The 12,934-nt window shown below is 40.1% G+C and overlaps 1 protein-coding gene across 1 annotated transcript in view; it reads left to right on the top strand.

Moving 5' to 3' along the window:
* Positions 1–4,244: 4,244 nt before the first annotated feature.
* The window catches only part of LOC115200882 (CUB and sushi domain-containing protein 1), a 509,589-nt gene continuing 500,899 nt past the window's right edge, over positions 4,245–12,934 (top strand). The window contains exon 1 of the mRNA XM_029763998.1: positions 4,245–4,833. Within this exon, the coding sequence (XP_029619858.1) occupies positions 4,767–4,833 (67 nt within the window). The 5' untranslated portion in view covers positions 4,245–4,766. The remainder of the gene's footprint in view (positions 4,834–12,934) is intronic.

Consider the following 12,934-nt stretch of genomic DNA (forward strand, 5'->3'; position numbering starts at 1 on the left):
GAGCGTTGGGCCAGTAACTGGAAAATCGTTGGTTTGAATCCCGAGCCGACTAAGTGAAAAAGAGCTGTTGATGTGCCTCTGAGCAAACAGTTTAACCCTAATTGATCCACGGTAACCTGTCTAAATGACAATCGCCCCATAGCACTCACATCTGTAGCCATGAAATGATTTTAAAGGCTGGTCATGGTTCACATAACAGATCCACAGATGATGCAATCTCTATCGCACTCCACACTGCCTTCTCCCACCTGGAGAAGAGGAACAACTATTTGAGAATGCTGTTCATTAACTACAGCTCAGCGTTCAACACCATAGTGCTCATCAATAAGCTCAGGATCCTGGAACTGAACACCTCCCTCTGCAACTGGAACCTGGACTTCCTGACGGGTTGCCCCCAGGTGGTGAGGGTATGCAACAATACATCATCCACGCTGACCATCAACACAGGGGCCACTCAGGGGTGCGTGCTTAGTCCCCTCCTATATTCCCTGTTCACCCACGACTGCGTGGCCACGCACGACTCCAACACCATCATTAAGTTTGCAGATCACCGACGATGATGAGACCACCTATGTGTGGCAGTGTGGTGCCAGGACAACAACCTCTCCCTTAATGTCAGCAAGACAAAGGAGCTGGTCATGGACTACAGGAAACGGAGGGCTGAGCACGCCCCCATTCACATCGACGGGGCTGTAGTGGAGAGGGTCAAGAGCTTCATGTTCATCTGTGTCCACAGGTGGTCTAGAGGAAGGCCCTAAAAACTGTCAAAGACTCCAGCCACCCAAGTAACATACTGTTCTCTCTGCTTTCGCTGCACCAGGTCTGGAACTGTCAGGACCCCGAGCAGCTTCTACCCCCAAGCCATAAGACTACTAAATAGTTAACCAAATAGCTAACTGGACTATCTCCATTGACCCTCTTTGCACTAACTCTTTTGACTCATCTCATACACTAATGCTACTGTCTATTATCTACCATGTTGCCTAGTCACTTTATCCCTACCTACAGTATATATGTACAGTTCTACCTCAATTACCTCGTACCCCTGCACACCAACTCAATACTTGTACCTTGTGTATATAGCCAAGTTATCTTTACTCATTGTGTATTTATTCCTTGTGTTATTATTTTTTATACATTTTTCACCCTATGCATTGTTCGGAAGGGCCCATAAATAAGAATTTCACTGTTAGTCTATACCTGTTGTTTACAAAGCATGTGACAAATACAATTTGATTTGAAGTCGCTCTGGATAAGAGCATCTTCTAAATGACTAAAATGTAAATGTAAAATATAACTGTTCTCACGTTCCACTTGAGCAATCACAAAAACTGCTAAACTCAATTAATATGCAATTACAATACAATTAGAATGCAATTACTATGCAATTACAAATAAATTACATTGCAATTACTATGCAATTACAATACAATACAATGCAATTACTATGCAAGTTCAATGCAATTACAATGCAATTACTATGTAATTACAAAAAAATACTATAAAATGACTATGCAATTACAATAACATTACTATGCAACTATGATATTACTGTAAAAAAGTGTTACTACTCACTTATAAGAGAAACTTGCAGGGTAACAAGGTAGAAGCATACAGTGGTTGCAATGCATTGGTTGATTGTTTCTTCCACTAAAATCCATTTGAGTTTTCTTCAGGATGTGTGGTGGTTAATTAATCACAAGAGGTTTGCGTGCATGCACTGCCGATCCTCACCCCTCGCTGAACTGTGCATGCACTGCCGATCCTCACCCCTCGCTGAACTGTGCATACACTGCCGATCCTCACCCCTCGCTGAACTGTGCATGCACTGCCGATCCTCACCCCTCGCTGAACTGTGCATGCACTGCCGATCCTCACCCCTCGCTGAACTGTGCATGCACTGCCGATCCTCACCCCTCGCTGAACTGTGCATGCACTGCCGATCCTCACCCCTCGCTGAACTGTGCATGCACTGCCGATCCTCACCCCTCGCTGAACTGTGCATGCACTGCCGATCCTCACCCCTCGCTGAAGTGTGCATGCACTGCCGATCCTCACCCCTCGCTGAACTGTGCATGCACTGCCGATCCTCACCCCTCGCTGAACTGTGCATGCACTGCCGATCCTCACCCATTGCTGAACTGTGCATGCACTGCCGATCCTCACCCATCACTGAACTGTGCATGCACTGCCGATCCTCACCCCTCGCTGAACTGTGCATGCACTGCCGATCCTCACCCCTTGCTGAACTGCATACCTGCAACCTGTGGGTGGAGGGTGAGTGAATTGTGGTGTTGTTATTTATTTGCAGAGTACTGTCATTAGCAAATGTGTTTGTCATAAGTTGGGTGCAATAGGTAGAATTTTTGCTTACGCAGTGCTCATAACAACTTTCACTCACAGGCAGCCTCAAATGGTTTGATAGATTGGCCCCAAAGCCTTCCATAAATTGTAGAACACAGCGACAGGCCCATTGCAGTACATCAATGTCAAATAGATCAATAAATCCATGAATTGAATGTCATGCTATTTTTCTTTATGAGAAAATAGTATCATAAACTGTAGTACTGGATTTAACTAACAAGTAGACTAAGTGACAAGTAGGTGACTGAGTAAGGCAAGGAGTCCACTGGTGTGCTCATAAATTCATGTCTTTCCAACCCACTCATATTCAGAGGATTACTCTTTTATTTACATTTAAATGTACAAATATTTTGAATATTCATTATGATTAAAGGTCTGTATGTCCATGCTTTTCAGTGGCCATTTTACATTGTAATAGTGATAAGCCACTGGTACTCAATATCTACAGGTAGTTTACAGAATGGCATGGCTAATGTTGTTGCCAAGAAAACAATAGTATGTGACCAACTGAACTAAAGCATAGGCCATTAGACTGTATTAGTACACTGAACTAAAACATATGCTATTAGACTGTATTAGTCCACTGAACTAAGGCATAGGTTATTAGACTGTTAGTACACTGAACTAAAGCACAGGCTATTAGACTGTGTTAGTACACTGAACTAAGGCACAGGTTATTAGACTGTGCTAGTACACTGAACTAAAGCACAGGCTATTAGACTGTGCTAGTACACTGAACTAAAGCATAGGCTATTAAACTCATCACTCAAGTGTGGTTCACTGAACAACCAATGCATGAATCCCTCAATGAAATATGCATGATGGCATACTTAGACCTTGCAGACTATAAAGAAATATCAATGTCACTGTTAATCAGTTCTAATGTTCAGCTCAGTGAAGTTTGTTATTCAAATGAATCTAGAGCAACAGAAAATGACATGTGTATGTCCACACCCATATTGATCTCTAATGCAGTGCTTTCAGTGCCACATTCAGAATAGACAATTGGTCTACCTGGTTGTTAATGTGTGTTGAATTAGATTTTAATTGTCTCATCTATGGATAATAAAAATAAACAAATCTAAATCTCAGCAGAACTCTTGTTTGCGTAGACCTTTGATTAATTGTTTGTAAATGTAAATATATGGTGGACTTTGGCTCATTCCAAAAAAATTTACTCATTTTCACTAGATGGCAGCAGTTACACGTTTTAGTTTACTGTGTCGCTGTCCAATGTACTTGACGCAGTTAATAGAAAATAGCTGGACTAACCATAATACTTTTCATTTTGGCAGTGATCTTTTTTTGTAGTAATGACCACGTGAAAAGCCAAACACAATTTGTGATCTAGCCTATTTGAACATTTGAAACTGGATTAGTTTTCTTCCATTAGTTACCTGTCCAGGAAAATGCCACGTTTTTGCTCCCAGTACAGCAATCCGGGTAGTATAGGCTAACCTAATAATAAAAATCGTATAGGATTCTATTGGAAAAATCCCTAATCCTGTAGGATTTTTTGACTAGAGTACTTTATAATCGAATAGATCCAAGTAAACATCCGCCTTTGTAAAGGGAATCCCAGCTTCAGTCATCCACACCTGAAACAAGTGCATTAATGAAATATAGTGATGTCTATGTATGTCTTTGTAGGTTACCTAACCAAATGGAGGGAACCTAACATTGGTGATAGTGAGAGAGTGATGATATTATGTAGTGTTACATTAACTGTGTATAAAGCAGCAGTGTTTACACTACTTACATTCTGGGCAAACGTTAAACCATCAACACCTAGACTACACACAACAATCATTTGCATATGAATTTGATCGGATGTGTAACGGGTGTATCTAGTGAATTTTGTTTTATTCTTAGAGTTCGTATAAAGCAGAGACGTACAAAATATCAATATAAAAACATGTAATGTTTGTTGGTCACGGTGTCGCCACTTGGTCTAGTGACTAGTCGATATTACGGCGCTAACACGCGTTTCACTGGGTTGTATGCATTTGCACCTGTGTTGGTGCTTCCTCAGAATGGTAGGCTACCAGTCTCAAAGTTGCCGTGAAGGCACTCAGATTGATTTACAATTCCCCTGCATCATATATGATGGTTGAGTCCAACTCCTTCCGTTGGATACAGGCACCCTCTATTCGTTCCTCTCTTGCAATCTCCTAGTTGCCTACGCATTCTGTCTTTATACTTGCATCCAGGAAACCTATTTGGGTCTCATCTCTACAATCTCGTATCTCTGCAGTAGCCTTTCTTGATGATATGAGAGCTAATATAGGCGAATCCCTGCACCATAGGCGTCACATCTTCTTGCCAAAGCTGGATCTCTATGCATTTTTGTGATCGTTGAACAAAACCCAAGAAACCGGTGGCTGCGTGGAATAACAACGAACATGACTGCGATGGGGAAATTTAAGCATACCCTGCTTATTTTTGCAGGTCTGATTACCGCAGCTAACGGTAAGTTACTCCATATGTGGAGTTTGCTCTCCATAGATGTGACTCTGTCATAAATCTTGTTCGATGTGTTTAACGCAAACATCAATGATAACCTGACGTTTAATAGTTTGAGAAAAACTTGCATATGGGGAATTTATCCAGAAGCAAAACGTTTCACAATTACGGTGACTAAACGCCTGATTAATAATTGTGGTTTATTGAGTATTTTGATGGTAGTCCATGTTTAAATTACAATTTAGGCTTAATTTCAGTTTATACGTAAGCTTATGACTGAAACATGACGGTCGGTCCTGCTTTTCCGAGCGAGACTGGCATGCCGTTGCACAAGTGGCTCATCAATAGCGCCTTTATAGGTTTTACATTTTATTTTTCCCAGGCTGACCGGTGTCTTTGTGCCCCTCAATGGTTTTAAGTGTTTTAAAAAGCCACATTTGAGTGAAAGAAACAATGATGGTGGCATACTCTTGTGTCACCTTGGCCTCCACAGAGGTTTCATGATTAGGCTATCATTTTCATTACCATTAATATTCCTCTAGCCTAATTATACATGATTCGTTATCAGCCTGTTATTTATTGTTTCTTCACCATGGATTGTAAATCGTTGCCATACACTTGTGCAAATAATTCCCCCTGTAATATTATTGCAGTGGTTTTCTTATTCTCATCTACGTTTCACTGCCATTATTGGAATAATAATGTAGGCCTATTTGAAACGTGTGTACTTCTTATTTGAGACTATTTTGGTTCCTATATATGAGTTATTTTTTGATCACATCTGTAGGTTTTGTGTAATTTAGTTGAAATACTGTCTCTATCTTTAATGGTAAACCACAGAGGTACAGTGATGGGCAATTCATGAATATTTGTAATGGTTAAGAATATATTGCTAGTAATGAAAACACATAGACGACTTGGCAGATAGGCTATCATCATTGACTTTTTCTCAATAATACCTCTTAAAATGACATTTTCAATCACGTAAATGTAATTGAAGGGGATAACCAGTTCAGGGGCCACTGTTGAATATTGAATATATTAGAAGCATCTGTAGTCATAGCTAGCTGGCTGCTACGCATTTCTGAACCAGATGATGTGCATTCCGATCTTGTTCTGACAATTGGCAGTGATGATAATGACATGCCACAGTTTCAAATTCGTAGGCTATTTGAGATGCTACAATCTACACTAACATCCAACGTTTATCCATGAAAAAAACCTCTGGAACACATGTTGACAAGGGAGGCTCACTGCATAGGTTGTTGTACAATAACATCTGAATATTGGGGATTCAACATTGTTTCACTTGTGTCATCAAAACGAGACTTTTACCATAACACCAGGTAACATAGCAACCTCAGCAGCATATGACTATATGACTGTTTGTATTGCTGTCTGTGAGTGACAATTGTTTTGTAGCAGCCTAACCACAGAGCTTGTACATTCTCTCAATGTAGTCTCTCAATGATAGTCTCACATAGTAAGGCCATGGAATCACCCTGGAGTTGCACATGCGGGCTACATGTTTCTAAATTGAGGAGTGTCTGAATCTCTAAACACAACACCCTTGGCACGCTTACAGGTCATAGGCCTGCCTCCTGACATAGGGTGAACCCCTGACTTCTACCTTCAATTCATATTTTGACTTACAATTGATAGTGAAGTGCAGTGTCATCACCACTCCCACCCACACCCACCCACTCCTGCAGCCATATTAGGCAAGATCACATGCTTGTTCTGATGCATTTGGATTCTAGGTCTTTCTATAAACCAGGGTACCAGTGAGGATTTCCTACACTGGACAACTTGTTACAGCTGTTGATAAGCCATCGATAATAATCAGCCAATTTTTTGTATGTCATTACATTAAAATATAAGGGCAACATAGCTACAGTATATTCAATGATATTCACGATTTGATTTAAAACCTACGTTTAACCCTTTCTCATGGTTGGTGTCTTGACGGATTTGTCCGAAATCGTGTGACATAAACCATTACTTTTCTGTCCTTGCATTTATGGCAGTGTAAATTGCCCTTTTATCATACATTAATCATTAATCAGTTAAATTAGACATAGAATTTTAACCCTGTAAGAATCATGGATCTAGCTGTCTGACAGTTTTTTGTACAGAGATTTCAGAAATGCAGTGTAACTACGTAACATTTTGTGTCTCCTTATGTTATGGGATGGAAACAGTTTTCATAGGCACACAAATCCCCAAAATGTATGCCAGTGCAAAATCTAATGCTTCTACCCGAAGGAGTCACCTTATCTGATACTTAAAACCTAAATCGATACTGTCATTAATGTGGTTCTTCAATAATTATGCATAATAATTGTTGGATGCACATTTGGTGTCCAGCTGATTAGTTACGCTGTGATATTTTCACACTTCATCATCTGATCCAGGAAGGAATTTTCCAAATAACAATCAGGTGACGAACAGCTGTTGTGATAGTGCATGCGACGCAACAATAGCCCAAGTGCTGGAATCCACGGTTGTGGTTGTGCCTGTGCCTGGATCCACATTGGATCTAATCATTGATGTTGATCATCTGTTGTTTTCTGCGTGATTTACAGCAGGGTCTCGTTAGATTTAACAGAAAAAACATCAAGGTAATGAGTTCATGTTTTCATAGTATGTTTTTGTACCTTGGATTAACACCAAGGCTACTGTGTTCAATTGTGTAGGAAAGACTTTTGCACCACACCCAAAGCTATTCCTATTCATTATTCTGGATAAAATGACAACAAATTACATTGCCTTGTGGGGCTTATTCACAACATTATCTGGTAATGAAATAACATGACACATACATTTTGTTTTTCATGTTAGACCTGCAATTTTAAACAATACAAGGGCATAGCCGCGGGAAGTAGGGGTGCTGAGAGTGCTGCAGCCCCCCCCCAAAAAAAGTTTTTGAAGAAAAATAAATCCACAAAAGTAGTTCACTGGGACTTTATATAGATGTCTTCAGCGCTGGGACTTTACTAGTCCTGTATTAGTGGACCGATATAGATGTCTTCAGCGCTGGGACTTTACTTGTCCTGTATTAGTGGACCGATATAGATGTCTTCAGCGCTGGGACTTTACTTGTCCTGTATTAGCGGACCGATATAGATGTCTTCAGCGCTGGGACTTTACTAGTCCTGTATTAGCGGACCGATATAGAGGTCTTCAGCGCTAGGACTTTACTAGTCCTGTATTAGCAGACCGATATAGATGTCTTCAGCGCTGGGACTTTACTAGTCCTGTATTAGCGGACCGATATAGATGTCTTCAGCGCTGGGACTTTACTAGTCCTGTATTAGTGGACCGATATAGATGTCTTCAGCGCGGGGACTTTACTAGTCCTGTATTAGCGGACCGATATAGATGTCTTCAGCGCTGGGACTTTACTAGTCCTGTATTAGCGGACCGATATAGATGTCTTCAGCGCTGGGACTTTACTAGTCCTGTATTAGTGGACCGATATAGATGTCTTCTGCGCTGGGACTTTACTAGTGCTGTATTAGTGGACCGATATAGCCATCTGTAGTGCAATTCTTTTAAATCTGTAGACCATTCTCCTGCTCTCTTATTATTATCTGTGATTTCATTTTTTATCAGGTTTTGTGAGAGATGTTTACAGTTTTTCGTTTGTTTCCTGCTGATTCAATTGAAGGGTGTTGCGCGACTCTGTTGCAGTAAATCCACGTGTGGTTATTATTAGGATGACAACATCTAATGCTGGCTTCAACTTGGCTTTCCATACAAATCCTTCCATTAAAAAAGGAACCTGGTGCTTGGTCACTTTCTCATTATAAAAACAGTGATGGTGAGATTCAAATAGTGAGATTAATGCTTCCGCTATTCATAGCTTTATCATGTGTGCCTGAGTCAGCCACATGGGGTACAGAAAAATCTCCATGCATCCAATCTATTTAGTCACCATGTCCACATTATTGTCACATATTGTAGAATGTAATAATAATTTGAATATCAATGCACTGGCCAAACAAACAAAAACTGTGTGTGTGTGTGTGTGTGTGGGGGGGGGGGTGTCTATATTAGGCTCTATATGTACGATTATTTACATTTTATAATTGTATAAAATTGAGGTCCTTGAAAATTACAATGAAGTCCTTTAAGAAATCTCAGAAGTCCTGAATTTGACTTGTCAATGTCTGTATGAACCCTGCTTAAAGGATGTTCTTGCATAGGTGGAATTATGGGCCAGTTTGCATGTATTCACTTTTATTTCTCTCACACATTGGCCCCATTATTTATAAAAAGACCCATATCTGGTCATAATGAGAACTTTGACCGACTCTCACAATACTTGATCAAATGATCTCATAATCACACCAATTCTTCTATATATAATTTAATTAATCATTTGTCTGAACTCACCCCTCACATGCTAACTTCCTGATATATATCTATTTTTTGATGCAGCAATCGTCATAGTAAAGGGAGGATTTGGTACTTTGTATTCATCATCTCTCCATGTTGGTCATTTGATGTAGTGCAGCTGGCATTTCCATAGAAATAGAGGACTTAGCCCAAATGGTTTGTTTATACTCATCGTAAGAATCTAGTTTGAAATGGCACAGTGACAAAGGTTAACTATTTAATTTGGGTTCAGTAAGACTGTGATGGCCTCCTCTTACAGTAGGCTAAACTCCTTAGCCCCGGGATGCTGTTAAAGGACGAGTTTAGGAGTTGCCAACAAGGCAGTCGCCATTTTAGATTTTTCATTCTTTCACCTTCGTTACAGTGTTGGTACTCATTTATCCAGACTGATACATCATATGCAGCTTCTACTTTCTGCACAGAGGGCCTAGTGTGCATGAACCATACGTCAAACACTTGTTTTTCGACTCCCATAATATTTTTGGGGGAAGTGACACGATTTCCAGGGGAATTAGCGATGCTGCAGGCATTTTCAATGGTTCCCAGGCTTGTGAAAGAACCATTAGTTTTGTCACAGCTGTGCCATCAGAGATAATGACAATGACTGCTGCTATGCCTTGTTGAAAGGCATGTGGGGACTTTGGACGGACAAGGACCAATTCATCTTGTTTTATCAGGCAGGATGTTACAGATTATTTGAAGAAAACGCATCATACACATTTCCGACCTATATCATTGCAATACCATTAATATGTTTATGGTAAACAAATGCATGTTTATTAACTTTTCCATATGATAGAAAGTAAGCTCCTTGATTCACTGAAATTCTAGACTCAACTGTTTGCCTTATTTTGTAGGCTACAATGCACAGATGGAGACCCTATGATGGGGGCAGAGATGTGTTGGCAACTTTAGAGGGCTACAAAAATCAATTTGTTGCAATTATTTTCCAATATATGTGCAACGACCTTCTATTAAAAAGGTGAAATGACTGTAAAAACCTATTTACAGTGAGGCTGTAACACAAGCAGGGTGGTAACTTAATTTGCCAACATAACTTGTGCTTGATTGTCCAATGCAGATACATGGTGACAATCAGATGACATTGGGTCGTTACCAAACTACAAGACATTGTGAATCCGTGAGACCATAAGCCTTGCATGCAAATGTGACAGTCTAGACCTTGAGAGAGTGCAGTCATAGCAAGGCACTTGTTGATTTGTGAAACAGCCTAATGAAGCAGAAGTAGTACCATGATTAGAAATGTAGCGTCAGTCCTTTACCTCATTTCTACTTCTGGAATGTGTCAACTGGATATTTTCCTGTGGCTATAGTCCTTTTGAACATGACTCTTAAAAATAATCTTGGTTGGAGATTGTTTGGATAGTTTTGAACAGCTGACCTATACAGAACTAAAATATAAACGCAACATGTAAAGTGTTCAATAAACACAAAAAGCTTATTTCTCTCAAATTCTGTGCACAAATTTGGTTTTGCACACTCTTGGCATTCTCTCAAGCAGCTTAATGAGGTAGTCACCTGGAATGCATTTCAATTAAGAGGTGTGCCTTGCACAGGTACATTTGTGGATTTTTTCCCTTAATGCGTTTTAGCCAATAGTTGTGTTGTGACAAGGCAGGGGTGGTTTACAGAAGATAACCCTATTTGGTAAAAGACCAAGAACAGCTCAAATATGCAAAGAGAAACGACAGTCCATCATTACTTTAAAACATGAAGGTCAGTCAACCCAGACATTTTCAAGAATTTTGAAAGTTTCTTCAAGTGCAGTCACAAAAACCATCAAGCGCTATGATGAAACTGGCTCTCATGAGGACCGCCACAGGAAGGAAGATCTAGAGTTACCTCTGCTACAGAGGATAAGTTCATTAGAGTTACAAGCCTCAGAAATTACAGCCCAAATAATTGCTTCACAGAGTTCAAGTAACAGACACATCTCAACATCAACTGTTCAGAGGAGACTGCGTGAATCAGGCCTTCACGGTTGAATTGCTGCAAAGAAACCACTACGAAAGGACACCAATAATAAGAAAAGACTTGCTTGGGCCAAGAAACACGAGCAATGGACATTAGACCAGTTTAAATCTGTCCTCTGAAAATGTTGGTTCCACCGCCGTGTCTTTGTGAGACGCAGAGTAGGTGAACGGATGACCTCCGCATGTGTGGTTCCCACTGTGAAGCATGGAGGAAGAGGTGTGATGGTGCTTTGCTGGTGACACTGTCAGTGATTCATTAAGAATTCAAGGCACACTTAACCAGCATGGCTCCCACAGCATTCTGCAGCTATACGCCATCCCATCTAGTTTGCGCTTAGTGGGACTATCATTTGTTTTTCAACAGGACTATGACCCAAAACACACCTCCAGGCTGTGTAAGGGCTATTTGACCAAGAAGTAGAGTGATGGATTGTTGCATCAGATGACCTGGCCTCCACAATCACCTGACTACAACCCAATTTAGATGGTTTGGGATGATTTGGACCGCAGAGTGAACGAAAAGAATACAACAAGTGCTCAGCATATGTGGGAACTCCTTCAAGACTGTTGGAAAAGCATTCCAGGTGAAGCTGGTTGAGAGAATGCCAAGAAAGTGCAAAACTGTCATCTAGGCAAAGGGTGGCAACTTTGAAGAATGTAAAATATAAAATACATTTTGATTTGTATAACATGAATTCATATCTATTATTTCATAGTTTTGATGTCTTCACTATTATTATACAATGTAGAAAATTGTAGAAATAAAGAAAAACCCTTGAATGAGTAGGTGTGTCCAAACTTTTGACTGGTACTGTACATTTTTTCTTTATCCAGAGTGACATACTGTCACGGTTGTCTTAGAACGGGACCAAGGCGCAGCGTGTGTAGAGTTCCACATCTTTATTCCAAAGTGAAACTTAGCAAAACACAATATATCAATAAACGAACAACAAAACATGACTACGTGGTGCACATGCACAAACACAAAATAATATCCCACAAACACAGGTGGGAAAAATAGCTACTTAAATATGATCCCCAATTAGAGGCAATGATTACCAGCTGCCTCTAATTGGGAACCATACCAAAACACCAACATAGAAATTGTAATCTAGAACACCCCCTAGTCACGCCCTGACCTACTACACCATAGAGAAACAAGGACTCGCTATGGTCAGGGCGTGACACATACGCTCTGTAATTTCCTGGTTTCTAAAATTCTAATGGTTCGCTTAATTTCAGTTTATGTGACAAAACAACCAAGTATTGTGTTGAGAATCATTGTACCATCTAAACCTCTGTGAAATACATTTTCAATAACAAAAAATATTGTATTTTCAGCTGTTTGAAGTTGGTGTACAACAGATGCAAAAACAAAACTTTAGAATGGGAAGCACAGAAATAGCGCACATAGAACATATCTACTGCTTCTTAGACTTGTTTTCAATGAGAATGAAAGATCTATAACCCACATTTCTATGTGAATTTGGTCAGGTCACCCAGAAAGTAAAATATTGCAGCTTTAAGTGCCTTATTCAAGGGCTCTGGAATTCAAACCTTTCAGTTACGGACCCAACACTCTTAACTGCTTGGCTACATGCTGACATGTCTGCCATGCAGCTTGTGTATCAGTTTAATTTTGCTCACATCAGCATTAACACTCATGAACGTCCATTGAATCTTTTACCTCTTGCTATTTTGTATTTGTATTT

Source organism: Salmo trutta, chromosome 10 (assembly GCF_901001165.1).
Source record: "Salmo trutta chromosome 10, fSalTru1.1, whole genome shotgun sequence".
In the NCBI taxonomy this organism is placed as follows: Eukaryota; Metazoa; Chordata; class Actinopteri; order Salmoniformes; family Salmonidae; genus Salmo; species Salmo trutta.